Here is a 15,585-nt window from a genome sequence, read left to right as displayed (position 1 = left end):
GAGTTGCAAGTCTCTTGTAGGTCTGGTGTACACATGGATGATCTTGGCCAAGTCAAATGGCATTAGATGTACATGGTTAGGCACTAATAAAAGTCTCTAAGTGTTTGATATCGACTTGCAAGGGTGCATTACATGCATTACAATGTGTGTAGTTGTACTGGTCATTATTACTACTAGAAAAGGTGAGTCCATCCCTGATTCCAACAAATGGGAAGTAAGCCTTATTAGTGGACCACATAAATGCCAGTGAAGGGGGAGCCTTCATAGTGCAGCACTGCACTTCCAACAGTGATGTTTATCCATGGTATTTTTATTTACAGTATCCAGCAGAAGAGCATCCATCTATCTACCTATTCCCCCTCTGATAAATGGCCAGCCTCAGGTGCTTCAAAGGAATATATGTATGTGCTGTATCAAAAAAGCTGTGCAATAAACTCTCTAGCAAGAAAAATGTCATTCCATTCTTCTCTTTTAGGCATTACTTATGTTCTGAAAATTTGTGTTCTGGGCTTTTCTCCCCAGCTTGTGCATTGTTCTCCCTATGCAGCTGAAGGATAACTTTCACTGAACCTACAGATTTTTTAATCAGAATTAGATGGCTTAATGCATGTGCTTCTTCAGTTGCAGCCATGGAGAAAATATAACTGAACTGAACTGATCAGTTTGACAGTTCCCACTTTTTAGCCATCTTGTCTTACTCCTTCTTAGTTGGAATATCTGTACTTTGATTATATCAGCTGCTCCTAGGAAGCAAAATTTTCTTCTTTGTTACTTGCAAAGGCTCAGAGTGTAACAAAAATTTTGTTTATCATGCATTATCAGCAGAATAGTTGTTTTTTCAAAATGCAGGTATAATGCCTTTTATGGCTGAAGATATATTGACTTGTTTTTCCTTTTAAAAGTTATGTTATTACAACTACTTACAGGTTAGTAATTTTTGAAGGCCTCAGTATAGATAGTGGTTTCAAGTTTGGGACATTTTAATGGAAGATATTTATTGCTGTAACTAGCTTTGCAAATAACAGGATAGCAAAAGTGTCATTTTTTGTATGTTATTATTACAACTTAGCTTAGATGAATTACGTCTGTGTTAAGCTACTACAATGAACTGCAGCCTGCAAGGTTATATCTGACTTGTACATTCATCTAGTGCAAGTTATAAAAGTTAAAACTAGTGCTTTATATTTCATAAGCAATTGAATATTTCCATACTTCTGAAATTATTCAGTGCTCTGAGAGAGACATTGCACTGTAGTATAGCCCCACTACAGGGCTATAGGACCCTGAGAAGTTTAGCTTCCTTGTCACTACAAAGTGGTTTACCTAAGAGCACATGTGAAAGTGCCCTCTGATCCCTATATGGGTTCTTTTCCCATTTTAAGAGGAAAACAAATCCCAAACTTCTTTGGGGATGAAAACTGGGGGAGGGATGACTACAGAATGGAGAATGAAGATAACATCAGGTCAGAGGAGGAGTGATGTCTGTAATAAAATGTAGTCCTAAACAAATCCTTAAATAGTAAAATGTGTGTTAGTGATTAAAATAAAAGCACAAATAAGAGCATAACATGATGATTGAATTACAGTCTGAATTTGGTAGTCAGTGTGTGGTGGGTTAACCCTGGTAGGCAGCTCAACACCACAAAACTGCTTGTTCACTCCCCCTCCCAGTGGGATAGGTGAGAGATTCAGAAGGGCAAAGAAAGAAAATTCATGGGTTGAGATAAAGACCTTTTAATAAATGAGTAAGAAAAAAAAAAACCAAACAACAACAACCCACAAGTGATGCTAAAGCAATCACTCACTGGCAGACTGAAAGAATCACAGAATCATTTCAGTTGGAAGAGACCCTCAGGATCTACAAGTTCAACCATAACCATAACCTAACCTAACTCTAGCACTAAACCATGTCCCTAAGAACCTTGTCTAAATGCCTTTTAAACACCTCCAGGCATGGTGACTCCACCACTTCCCTGGTCAGCCTGTTCCAGTGCTTCAAAACCCTTGGCGTGAGTAAGTGTTTCCTAATATCTCCTCCCCTGGTGCAACTTGAGGCCATTTTCTCTTGTCCTATCACTTGCTACTTGAGAGAAGAGACGAACACCCTCTATGCTACAACCTCCTTTCAGGAAGTTGTAGACAGCAATGAGGTTTCCCCTCAGCCTCCTTTTCTCCAGGCTGAAAAGCCCCAGTTCCCTCAGCCGCCCCTCATCAGACTTGTGCTCCAGGCCCCTCACCAGCTTCGTTGTGCTTCTCTGAACTCTCTCCAGCACCTGGATGTCTTTACTGTAGTGAGGGGCCCAAAACTGAACACAGCATTCAAGGTGGGGCCTCACAATTGCAGAGTTCAGTGGCACAATCATTTCTCTAGTCCTGCTGGCCACACTATTCCTGATACACACCAAGATGCTGTTGGTGTTTTTGGCCAGCTGGGCACACTGCTGGCTCACGTTCAGCCAGCTGTCAGTGAACACCCCCAGATCCCTTTCTACCAGGCAGCTTTCCAGGCACTCTTCCCTGAGCCTGTAGCGCTGTCTGGGGTTTTTATGCCCAGCCAGTCCCCAAGCAATTTTTGAACAAACTTCCACCCCAATTTCATTACTGAGAATGCCATTATATGGCATGGAATATCATTTTGGGTAGCTCAGGTCTGCTGTTCCAGCCATGTCCCCTGCCAGGCTCTTGCCTACCCCCAGCTTCCTGGCTGGGGTGCTCAATCAGAAATACAGGTGGCCTTGACCCTGTGTAAGGGCTGTACAGCAATAGCTAAAATACTGGCATGTTACCAACACTGTTTTGATCACCAGTCTAAAAGACAGCACCATATGGAATGCTGTGAAGAAAATTAACCCCATCCCAGCCAGACCTAGTACACAGTGGAAAAACTTTATCAGTTTATTGTAATCTCTGTAATTTTACTTGTTGTCTTTGCTTCTCTGAAAATCACATTTGTAATAAACAAAGTGAATTTTTTTTTAAGTATTTTCCCTGACAATAACCCTGGTTATGTCCTGAGGATTAAAGAGTCTTATTTCTACAGAAATACTTTGGATAAAAGTATTGTACCTGAAATGCTCTTAAGTTGTGTGTTGCAAAGATGGCAGCTGTTTCTGAGGTGGAGTTGCATGTGCATATTCTAATATTATTTTTGAAAAGCATTACTGAACAGGTAAGCAATACAGATGTTCCTGTCTCTGTTCTTCCTAATTTTGAGAGGAGAATATTCTGTTATTCTCTACCTATTCACAGTTAGAGATTTGTGTAATGCTGATTAACTTTTTAATCTAGCTACTAATTTTTTTTAAGTCCCAAGGCTTTCAGAATGTCTGGTGTTTATAAGCTTTCCATATGGATCCACAGAAATATTCTCATGTATGCATTTTACTTAGTATGATGCCAATCATTTGAGATCCTCTGATAATTTTGCTATAGGGATGTTCATTTCCTACTTTCAAGAAAAAAATATACTGTAACGTGCAAATAATCTGACAATTTTTGCTTCTAATGTAAGCCTTGCTGTCATCCCTGATTTTATAAATGTGTTTCAATTCAAATGCTGGAAATTAAATCTAAGAATTAAGGTGGTCTGAAAGCATGACTAGCATGACTACATAAAATCAGCCCTAAGTTTCAGTATTCTCAATCCATTTTTTTTTTTCTTAAAAGGTGCCATAGCCCAGCTACTTTGAACTGAAGCCCTTCTTTTCAGCGTTGTCTCTAATGCAAGAGCATTTTGCCCATGTTAGGCAACAGCATCTATTTCCTGACCACACAACTAATGCTGCCAAACTTCATCCTCACACTGAGCCATGACCTCAGTATCTCATCACACCTTTGCTCCACTGCCACTGTAGCTGCTTCTCTCCTTTTCTGAGACAACGAAGACCAGGCTCTGAAAGCAGCTGCTCTGGGAATGTTTCTGTTACTTGTGCCCTTACTTTCATTCTTCCTCTGGAGCCAGTGAAAGTTAAGCTTCCAATTGTTAAGAGCAGTTTTCAACCATGTATAAAGATTTTAGAAATTTAGTATTAAGATTGTAAATCTTGGTATATCAAAGATTTGGAAGCAAAGCATAATCTCTCAGACAGAAGTCTGTAAATCTAAGGAACTCAAAAGGAGTCTTGCCATTAGATTTTCATTTCAGCTCTGTTTAAAGATGATGTTCATGTCATTCCAGTGACAGCAGCATCCTTTTTCCCCCCCTTGTCATTTTGACTGCATAAAGCCAGTAGTTTTCCTTTATGGAAGCTGACCTCTCTTCAATTAAAAAAAACACAGAACAAAACAAAAAAACTTCATGCTGGTTGCAAAATAATAACTAACAAATTTAATCCTGTAAAATATGTGTGAATTAGCAATGACCTAAAACCACTCCTACAGATGCCAGTAGTAAAATTCCCCGAGGAGCAGAGTTAGGCTGGCATGAAAGACTTGTGATGATTTCAAATTAAGCCTGTACTCTACATGCTAATAACTGATGTCAGATAATAAAATACTAATAGCCAAGGAGCAACAGAAGTTAAGGAACATATTTACAAAGATAATAGTTTGTGATGTTAATAGATAAATTATGGAAGAAGTAAAAGCTATACATAATTAGTTTCAAATAAAAATGCTGTATTTCAGGGGCAGTATTTTTCTTCTAAGAGAAAAAAAAAATATCAGAACACTTGCTTTATCTTTGGATTTGAGAGAGTAAGTGTGTATAGGCAACAGTGGCTGACTACTTCTATTGGCACACATGGTGTAATTCCAGTGTCCCAGTCAACTGGAACAAAGATGTTTCTATTTTATATGGTTGGGAAAGTGGGATATCAGTAAGTCTCTAGTAGAAGTCCCCTGTAAAGAGTGATAAAGATATAAAAACTTAACAAAAAACAACAGAAAAGACTGGAGCAGCTGGAAAAGTTTTATGATGTTTGACCACTGAGATACATTCACTGAAGTCTCAAATAATTTGTTTCATTCATCCATCAGGGACATAGCTTTCTGACATGACTTTAAACCAGAAAACAACAAAGAAGCTGCTAGAAGCCCTGTGCCTGATGCTAGCACATGGGAGGAGGGCAGTGACATAACTAGGGATGCAGCACCGTACATAGGGATATCAGTGGAAGGACTCTAAAGGAAAGTTTTAAGATCAGGCAGAGAAGTAGTCTAGTTGATAATGTTAAAACTTTGCTAGCAAGGGGACTGTGCCAGCTACAGCTAAATAATGAACTATCATTAGCAAGAATCAACTTGAACACTTGAAAACAAGCAATGAGACTGTGGGCAACAAAACACACTTGAACTAACTGATGAGGATCTAAGACTAAATATTATAAACATTAGGCAGACAGAGTAGTAACTACTCTTACTGGAGCACAAGGATACTTTAAGATAGATAATGCCTGGTAAAGTTTTAAGTATGTTGTTTAGGGATATGATGCAGTACCAGGGAATAAGGATCAGTGATGTAAAAAAAAAAAAATCTGTTTGGATTAAAAAGCACTTCAAGTATGGAGGACAAAAGAGGTTGTACTGAGAGTTAAAAACTCATAGGATCAAATCTACCTGGACTAAGAACCCTTTGTTTTTTTTAGTATTCATTCATCATTACAGAAAACCTTAATGTCATAGATAACTCCTGAAGAATGAATGCAACTAATAATCACAGCATTTGACTAATTCTCCATCTAACAGCTGACAGATTTCTGCACAAATCCTTTCTGTGTGCTAATAGCAAATATCTAGGGTAGATATACCAAGCATCAGGACAAAAATCTTTGGAACCACTCCCTGGTCCAGTGAATTATTTAGATTCAGGAAAATAACAATGTTTGCATACCATGATGTAATGCATTTTTCTTTTAAATACATGTAAGACAAGTTACATTATATCTAACATGTATTCATCTCAAGAATAGCTGAATTTCCAAGTTCAGTCCTTCATGTGCTTACGTACTCATGTGCACATACAAAAATACACAATTGCAACATGACTTGCTCTGTTTCCAATAGATTGTTATTTAGCGAAATGACTAGATTCTATGGTGGTGTAGAGCTTGCTTTTTTCATCTAGATGAGTTGAAAAAATAGCGTATCTAAACAGTAGCTTTGTTTCTTTTATATTTTCAGCCTGCTTTACCATGTCAGCATCCCATCATCTTTTCATTTTAAACAGAATTTTCAACTGCATTTCAAAGTCCAGCTTTCATTTCTTAAATACAAAGACGCTTTATGTATTTATTACTTAATTAACAATCATCTGATCTTTTTTGCAGGAACCCAGTATTAAACTGCAATTAGATTTTCCCTGGGGCACACATCAGTGAAAGATAAATTTGAAGTATAAAAGTTACCTGCTGACAAGAGTAATGAAAGCAGAACCATCAGCACATTCAAGGAATGTTGACCACAACTTGTCATCGTTGGCTTTCATTGGTCCATTAGAGAATTACCTGTTTGACAAGATGCAACATCATGGTTAAGTGTCTGTTTCATCACATTTTCATTGTTCAAACTTTTACTTACCCACAAAGCTTTGGTAAAAATGAGATGGCTTCACACAATAAGAAAAAACACACACAAAAAAATCCCAAAAAACAAAAACAAAACATTTTTTTTTTCTGGACTTAGAAGTGAAATAAATTTTCCTTTCCACGATTTCATTAAAATTCCTTTCTCATTTCACCATGAACATACACAGCTATTTACATACTTTTCATTAAGCCAGAGTAGAGATGAATCATGTAAAGTCTTTATTGGATATTCACACATTCCCTGTAATTTACTTTCAGCAAAACTATGCTTGTTTTACTGTCACAAGAATGGGCTGTTGTATTAAGCTTTTAAGGACTAGAAGGATATAAACAATATAAAAATAAATGGTCTGCTTTGAAAGTCAATCTGTTTTACCCCATTAGAGGGTGCAGTCGTTCAGAAAGTGGGTCAATCAACTGAGATGGTTGGAAACATTTAAAAAAAACCCCCGTTGTTTCATTAGAATCAGAGCATTTAATGGGATTATTATTTCTTGTTTTCCTAGAAATGAGAGTGAGATATGCAGTTTGGCTGACACTCATCATAAAAAGGATATCCTAGTTTTTTTTTTGCAAAACAGGCCCATAACAGGGTGAGTCCAAATGCATCTTATATCCATATGGACTCAAACGTCACCAGCTGCAAATTCTACAGCTCTAACAGAGGCTCTTTCCTAATGCAAGTGTCATCCACAACATCAGCAGGAATGTCTGGTACCCTACCCTGTTGTTGTTGCTAATGCAGACCAACACTGGACATAAAAGGTCTTCAGCATCCTGAACTCACATTGACATTAGAGATAATAAAAAAGTAATTTTTGGCTTGTACAACAACACTGGGAGCTTGTGCTATAAACCAGAAAGCCTAGGTGGTGCTGCTGAAAGCTGGTGGGGTGAGTTTAATTCTTGGGTTGTTAAAATTGGAAGCAACTTGGAAAAAAGAAAGGAAAATGGCACTTTATGTCAAAAATTACACTGTTGTTTCTGACAGCTCAAGAGCAACATGATGCCAAACGTTTAAGAAATCAGTGCTGTATCATATAAATACCAGATAGGTGTCTACTGTAATCTACCGGATGAAATTAAAATCCTGAAACAATTGTGCCTGCATGTAACAAAAGGGGAGGGGAATTTTTCACTGACAAAAAATGGTGCATCCAGTACAAGTAGATTCTCTAAGTAAGTGAAAAAAAAAAAAACAAAACACACCAGATCATAAAGGTAAAAATCAGTGGTAAATTTTGTACAAGAAATCATGACAGTTTATACTGTTATCTGGAAGCATGATTAACATCCAAACAACTGTATTTGTAGGCTTAAAATAAGTCAGTTCTTAAGTCAGTTCTTCCAAGGGGACAACAATTAGAAACCATAACACCATGAGGACAAAAACTGCAGAAAATTTGAATGCTAATTAAGAATATTTCTCTAAGTTTCAATCCTGTTTGAAAAAGATACCACCTTTTTTCAGAAGGAATATCGTATTAATTAAAGCACCAAGCAGACTCAATGTTAGAATTGTGTAAGAAGGAATAACATTGAATATAAACCAGAGGTTAAGAATGTAGGAGGTTAATAAAGAAAAACATAAAAAGGACAAGCTCTTACCAATATTGTTAGGAATAAAAGGAATAAGATTTTTCCTGAGTAAAACAAAGCTGCAGGAATTTTGATAGTTGATTCATTAATAGAGGGAAATCTGGGGTTTAGTAACATTTAATTTAAAAATAAGATAAATAAGCACTTCTGTTGTGTATCTGGGAAGAGACAGATGTTTGGTATTGTGAAGATTATTAAATATTTCCATATCAAGAATGATTTAGGATGACATTAGTGAGTTGATAATAAGGTTCATAATTTGATATTTGTAATTCTGTGTAATTTCTATCCAGTTATGTTAGCAAAGCTGACTGGGGGACCTATATATAAAATTTTTTCAGTTTTCTGGGAAACTATGGCATCTTTCAGAGAACCTAAAGAAACTTAAGGACATTTTTAGAAGTAAATTAGATAATCCAGGTAATTACAAGATTGTGAGTGTGATGCGGATCTAGAAGAAATTAATGGAATGGTTAATACAAAATCCAATTAATAAATAATTTAGGAAAGTAATATAATTATTGCATATCATTGTGGGCTTATGGTAAATTTTATTTCTCTCAGTGTTTTTGTTGGCAAAGGTAGCTTAAAGACAGTAATAATATAGTAGATTTCTGTAAAACAGTAGCATGCAATTTGACCAGGCAGTGAGAATGATGCAAAAAAACAGGACAGCATATCAGTTATGGAAGACTAACTCAGATTGGAAATAAGATGCATATTTTATGAAAAAGTACAGTCTTGATAGTAATTGAGTACATGCAGCCTTATTGGTAATTTTTGAGTCTGTACTGAATGTAGAAATCTAGAAGCTTTTCCAGGGGGAAGATCTATTCAATTACATCCAACAGAACTGGCAACAATGAAATTGGCATTTTAATCCAAGTCTTGTGATGCTTCTATTTTATTAAATGCCAGCTGGGAAGACCAGAGCAAGGGACAAGAACATTAGAGCCACACATCAAAGGCCAGGAGAGTGACAGAATACACGTGTATGTATACGTGCCTACATATTTGTGATGATAGGGAAACATTCAGATTTTATAACTACTGCTTCAGTGATGATTAAACTGAATATGACTATTTTTAGGAGGATAGAGATACAACTAACTATTCATTACTTGATTATTTTGAAATGTTATTTGTTTGCTTTTTACATGCTGTTGTCTGACTAAAGCAGTCATATTTAGTGAAATATGAGGATGTCAGAGCTATTAGAGTTCAATCAGCTAGGTGAAAGAGATGGTCAGGAAAACAGGTGGCAGGCTAAAAGAAAGTGCCTAGATCATACCAAATATTTCCTACTGCTATGCCACAGAATAGAGGTGATGAAAACACAGTAATTAGCAGTGATCTAGCTGAGTATCTTTTTTAGAATCATTATTAGTCAAGACTGACAGGGCACTTTAAAATTAGGGAACTACATTTGAAGGAAAGAAGAAAGATACTCTTGGTTGTAGTTTTGTTTGTTTAAATAAAATCTGACTGCCTGGAAGCTAAGAGATTAGTTTTTCTTTCTAGTTGTGTAAATCAGCAATTAGAAGTGTAGTCTAATACACTGGTTTTAATTTTTAATGCACTATTCTAAGCTTATTTTTGGTCACTGTGGTGGGAAGGAGAATGTTCATCCTTTCCCACATCCTTTGAGATTCCCAGCTTCACATCACTTCCTTCTGCTAAAAATCACAAGTATCTCTGCAGCTACCTCACAAAGTAGACTAAAGAAACAGTTGAGGAATCACAGTTTTTCACTCTGTGTTTCAACATGTCTACTATAAAAAAGAAGAAATGGTCCTTACTCATGTTTTTAAAGTGCTTTGCTATCTTATTTTCAGAGTAAGGATTATGTTAGGATATTGCTTTCCATTGCGGAAGATGCAAAAGTGAATGATTCAAGAGAGCAACATCCAAAGGAAATGTGCTGTAATGTCATAAGCAAGGAGAACAGACCTTAACATGAGACACAACAGGTGGGTGGCTTTTTGTGTCTGCCAACAAAGAGCCTGCAATTGCATTGTAACTTCTAATCTCACCATCAGTACAGAAACTCAACTCATTTGCATTTAACCTCCCTCCTCACCATGGACTTTAGGTGCAGCAACCAGACAGACAGATCATTACATCAAATTTTACTTTTTACTTACACACCATGATATTTTAGCTCTTACTCTGCTGCTACATACATTGCTTTGCTTATCATTATAGTTTTATCTAGCTGCCTTTTCTTGAAGGGAATCAGTGACTCATTGGAAAGAAACATTGCCAAGAGAAATAACTATTTCATGTGGCAAGATTTCTGTGTAGAAATAATTTTCCCCTCACTCTGAAGGAAAAGAAAAGCTATGTTTAGAAGAGATGTTTGAAAAACATTGCACATTTTGCATTTTTTGGTTATTAGGAGGAACAAAAGGAGCTAGCAAGAGAATTTATTAAATACATCAGCACTGCCTCACAACTTAGCTCTCTGTATAGAATAACAGAAAATAAGGCAATTCAAGAGATCACTTATTCCATCTTTCTATCACAGGATTAAGAACATCTAAACCATTCTTAGTAGAAGTTCACAGAATGTCCACCACCAGAGGAGTTTTCCAGCCTTCTCAGGCAAACTTCACGGCTAGAAAGGTTTTACAATGTCTTACTCGCAGCTCCTTTGTTTTGATTCAAGCCCATCCTACAATCAGTAGAGCAGGAGAACAATTTACCTACAGATACACTGGTTACATCTCGCTTTGCATCAGTCTTAACACATACAAAAAGTGCTATAATATCTTCACTTAGTTTTTTCTTAGGCTAATAACTTCTACTTCTTACAATCCTTCCTTAAAAAACGTATTTAATATATCTCCTCTTATATCTTACACTTCGTGGCAAGGTTGTGCGTGTGTCCTGGTTTTGTTAAAAAACAAGTTTCTCTTTTAGTGAATTTGCCTGTCAGCTAAAGCTTTTATATTAGCTGCATTTTCCTGGAGAACCAGATACATGTTTTGGTAAACATAGCAATGGAATGCAAAGTTATTGATAAGCATGGATGGACATCTCGCGAGAGGGGCAACGAGAAACAGGTGACCAAGAAACTGACCAACTGTGTATAACATTCCATTCATGTGAATACTTCATATAAAAGTGGGAGATCATGAGGATCTCGTCCCTTTTTCCTTTTCTCTTTTTCTCCCTTTTCCTTATGGCCGACATTAGGAGAGGACCTTGCTAGTCATCCCTGCAAACTCAGGCCTAGTGACAGACTGAATCCAGCTCCGGTTGGCTGCAGAGTCCAGTCCAGGACTTCAGGTGCTGGCTCTGCAGTTGCTGAGACTTTCAAGATTGGTTTTGTATATTTTGTATTATTTTCTCTATTCTTATCAGTAGCATTAGTAAAACATTTTTAATTTTTCAAACTCTCTTCTCTCTGTCCTTCTTTCCCTCCCAATAGCCTGTTCTTAGTGGGAAGGGGGTAGAAGGATGGGCAAAAGGGGGAAGGTGGGGGAGAGGAGGTTAACAATACATTTGCCAGGGTTTTATTGTCACCCCGCAATCAAAACCCTCAACAGTGTGTAACTTTAGTTTCAGTTGCTTGTATTTTCTTACTGCCCAGAAGGTCCTAGTAAATACCCCAATAGCTGCCAACTCTTCTAAAGTAAATAAAATTACAGCATTACAAAAGCGCAGAGAGCCACAGAGCTTCTGCTAATCCTCACAGTTAATCAAAACACACAGAGGTGTACCACTGTTATACCAAGACAGGTACATCTACATACAGACATAACTATATAGGTAAAAACATACCACCGCACGCGATGTAATTAAGGATGACTCCCTCTTTTCACACTAATGTCCAGCAGGCCTTCCAGTCTTAGTACCAGTGACCTGGCCCTGGCAAATCATGCCACAGCAACAATTGCAGTGATGGGATGGCCTCCACTTTTTCCTCCATTCTCTTGGGACATGGTTATCTTCCACAGTTATCATTAAATGATACCTAGAAAAGCTCTGATTTACAGAATCTCTTTTTTCCCAGTCTCCTAATGGACCCTCACCGACCCCAGATACATAATAGCTTTGCTGCACTTCTTACATTATTGGGACAAGAAGGATCACCAGCAGGGATGTGGCCTCCTCTCAAACTGTTTGCTCATCTGTAGACAACAGACAACACTGGCACCAGTGAGGGAATGAATAATGTGGCTGAGACAATTGTTAAGAAAGCTGTTTAAAATTAGATGGAAAGGAGAAGGCTGTGATCCAAACCTAACTGATAGTCCAGCTTTGTTCACTTCTCATGTTAAAATAGGCTTAAAAATGTATCTAGTATGAGTTCATGAATGCTATTACAATGAAATTATAGTCTTATTACAAAGGCAGCAGTGTAACTGGCATGAAAGCAAACCTGATTATGAAGAAAACATGTGGTTTCACACTGCAATAATCTCAAGAAAATATTTACAAAAAATGGATTCTAGTTTTCAGTTGACAGTTGTCTTATTTGAAATGAGTGAAACAACCTATGAAAAGGAACTGCTGGTAGAAAACCACTTGGATTATAGTGCAGCATTAACATTACACAGTGTCTTCTCCCTAAAAACATCTTATTACACATATGCTTGAAGTTAAGCCTGTGTGAGTCTCTACACAACTGCAGATAAAGCATTGCAGTTAGGGTTTTGGTATTGCTAAAGACTAGAAAATTTATATAACACTAACTTAGTAATTAAATTCTTCCCTCTTATTTTATAAAATTGAAAATATTAACTACTTTGTTTTATTTACCCCACCCATGCTTGTTATTTCCCCTAGCTATTCCCAAACAGTTATGAAGAAACAACATGCACGAGTTCTAAAAAATAAAGCAATTAAGTACAGCCTGAAGACCATCTTCTGAACTTCAAGCAGTCTATAGCTGTTATTAATAGAACAAGGCCAAGAAACCTGTACATGCTACATCTGTCAACTGTCAAAGCTGCTCATTCATCACCTGCCTCTTTTACCCCTTTCCCCTTTCACCAACACATTTAGTCAGCCATTGCGATCTGTTCTACACCTACATGACAAGAGAGACATCATCCGTGTGCAAGTTGGAAATGGATTTTAGCAGTTCCCACCCTGACTAGGCAGTATACTATGCAGTAGAATCTGACACAGAAATTAAAGAATTATTGTATTATAAGAAAATCAATTTTAGAGAATCAGTGCTACATTCAGACCTTTAGACCACAAAATGTAGCTAGTGAGAATCTTCCCTAAGATAGCACAAAATCTTTATTAACAGCCAAATTCCTCACTGACTCCATAGCAAAACTAGAGACATTGCTATAACATAGCCGTAGGGCAAATAAACTTCAGCTAATCAACTTCTTGACGGAATTATTTCTGTATTTGCATTTGGTAGGATAAATATTTGGTTTTCTGGATTCATTGCTGATAAGGGTCAGGAAATTTTACATCTTTGTCTGTCCTACAACTGGCTCTTCACTGTATACATTCAATCTCACTTTGGGGAAAAATAACTAAATTCCTTTGTGGAGATAGTCAGCTATTTTAAAATAACAGCTATAGTTGTGATGATTTACTGACACATAACTAACTTCAGCTACAAGTTAGCAGCAACTTTCTCACTTTTCATGAGCAAAAGTCCTTCTGCAGCCAAGATGTGCAATCTTTCCTAAATCTCTGAACAACACTTAGTTTTGCTAAGAGACTGAAATATTCATATATTCTCATCTGTAGCTACTGTATCAGCATGAGTGTAGGCAGCTGACAAAGATTTGTTGGAGTCATCTAGAGACCTTATTTTTAATGAACTAAACTTTCATTTGCAGATGACACTAAACTGGCTGGGGGTGCTGATCTGTTGGAGAGTAGGAAGGCCATACAGAGGGATCTGGATCAGCTGGATCATTGGGCTGAGGCCACTTGTATGTGGTTTAACAAGGCCAAGTGCCAGGTCCTGCACTTGGGTCATAACAACCCCAGGCAGTGCTACAGGCTCAGGGAAGAGTGCCTGGAAAGCTGCCTGGTAGAAAGGGATCTGGGGGTGTTGATTGATAACCAGCTGAATATGAGCCAACAGTGTGCCCAGGTGGCCAAAGACACCAACAGCATTCTGGCTTGTACCAGGAATAGCGTGGCCAGCAGGACTAGGGCAGTGATTGTGCCACTGTATTCAGCACTGGTGAGGCCCCACCTTGAATGCTGTGTTCACTTTTGGGCCCCTCACTACAAGAAAGACGTTGAGGTGCTGGAGAGAGTTCAGAGAAAGGCAACAAAGCCGGTGAAGGTTCTGGAGCACAAATTGGATGAGCAGCAGCTGAGGGAACTGGGGCTGTTTAACCTGGAGAAAAGGAGGCTGAGGGGAGACCTCATTGCTGTCTACAACTCCCTGAAAGGAAGTTGTAGCATGGAGGATGTTGGTCTCTTCTCTCAAGTAGCAAGTGATAGGACAAGAGAAAATGGCCTCAAGTTGCACCAGGGGAGGATCAGATTGGATATTAGGAAAAAATTCTTCATGGCTTGTGAAACACTGGAACAAGCTGTCCAGAGAAGTGGTGGAGTCAACATCCCTGGAAGTTTTTAAAAGGCATATAGATGAGGTTCTTAGGGACATGGTTTAGTGCCAGATTTAGGTTATGGTTGGACTTGATGATCTTGAGGGTCTCTTCCAACTGGAATGATTCTATGTATACCTGGATAATTGAGTCAAACAAGGCAGCTGAGTGATTTTGTGCAATCAGCTTCTAAGATTAGCCAGTTGTATGAGCTGAAACTAGTGCTTCATAAATGAAATAATAAATAAATCTAGGAAGATGAAAGTATCAAACCTAATCTATCCATGGAGCAAAGTAATCTGAAACAACTGAATTGTGACTCTGAACTTATGAATGCTCTTGGTCTCCCATGAGGTAGGACTGATAAGGGAATAGACACAGTTTTGAAATGATTTCCTAAAAGAGCTTGAGAGCAAGATAGGATTAATTTTAAAGTGATTATAAATCTTGATTGTTAATCAACTTATTTCAGCTTTTAAGAAATGCAGATCACTTCTTTAGGGAAACTTAAGCTTGTGTTTTTGAGCTACTTTCAGTACAGAACCAGAGCAAATGTACTTTAATTTTAAATATTACAATTCTTAAATAATGTAAATTCTACTAGTTTATTGGAAACAGTTTGTCCATGTAATTTTAAAGACATTACTGAGAAATAAAATGTTAGTTAAGATTAGCGGTTTTATAACAGGCATGTTTTAAAAGTTTCCCAAATTTGCTAGACAGACAAATATTGCTCAACTCTATATTAAAGCACAGCTCTAAAACCTGAGAATAAGTGTATCTATAAATATGGTAGTAAACCTCATTAGTGTATTTTCATTATCCATTTGAGAAAAAAAGTAATATATCAACAATCTATTTAGTGAAAAATTAGTGAGTAAATTTTTGGTTTCACCAATATGTTGTCAGCTGTACCTATA

At 37.4% G+C, this 15,585-nt stretch overlaps 1 protein-coding gene across 1 annotated transcript in view; it reads right to left on the bottom strand.

Moving 5' to 3' along the window:
• SHISAL1 (shisa like 1) overlaps positions 1 to 15,585 on the bottom strand; it is an 82,110-nt gene that overhangs the window by 36,139 nt on the left and 30,386 nt on the right. The window contains exon 2 of the mRNA XM_082066504.1: positions 6,345 to 6,443. Within this exon, the coding sequence (XP_081922630.1) occupies positions 6,345 to 6,411 (67 nt within the window). The 5' untranslated portion in view covers positions 6,412 to 6,443. The remainder of the gene's footprint in view (positions 1 to 6,344; positions 6,444 to 15,585) is intronic.

This window comes from Streptopelia decaocto, assembly GCF_964273445.1.
Source record: "Streptopelia decaocto genome assembly, chromosome: 1".
Lineage (NCBI taxonomy): Eukaryota > Metazoa > Chordata > Aves > Columbiformes > Columbidae > Streptopelia > Streptopelia decaocto.
The sequence above is the reverse complement of the archived record's forward strand: the minus strand, read 5'-3'. Positions and strand labels throughout refer to the sequence as shown.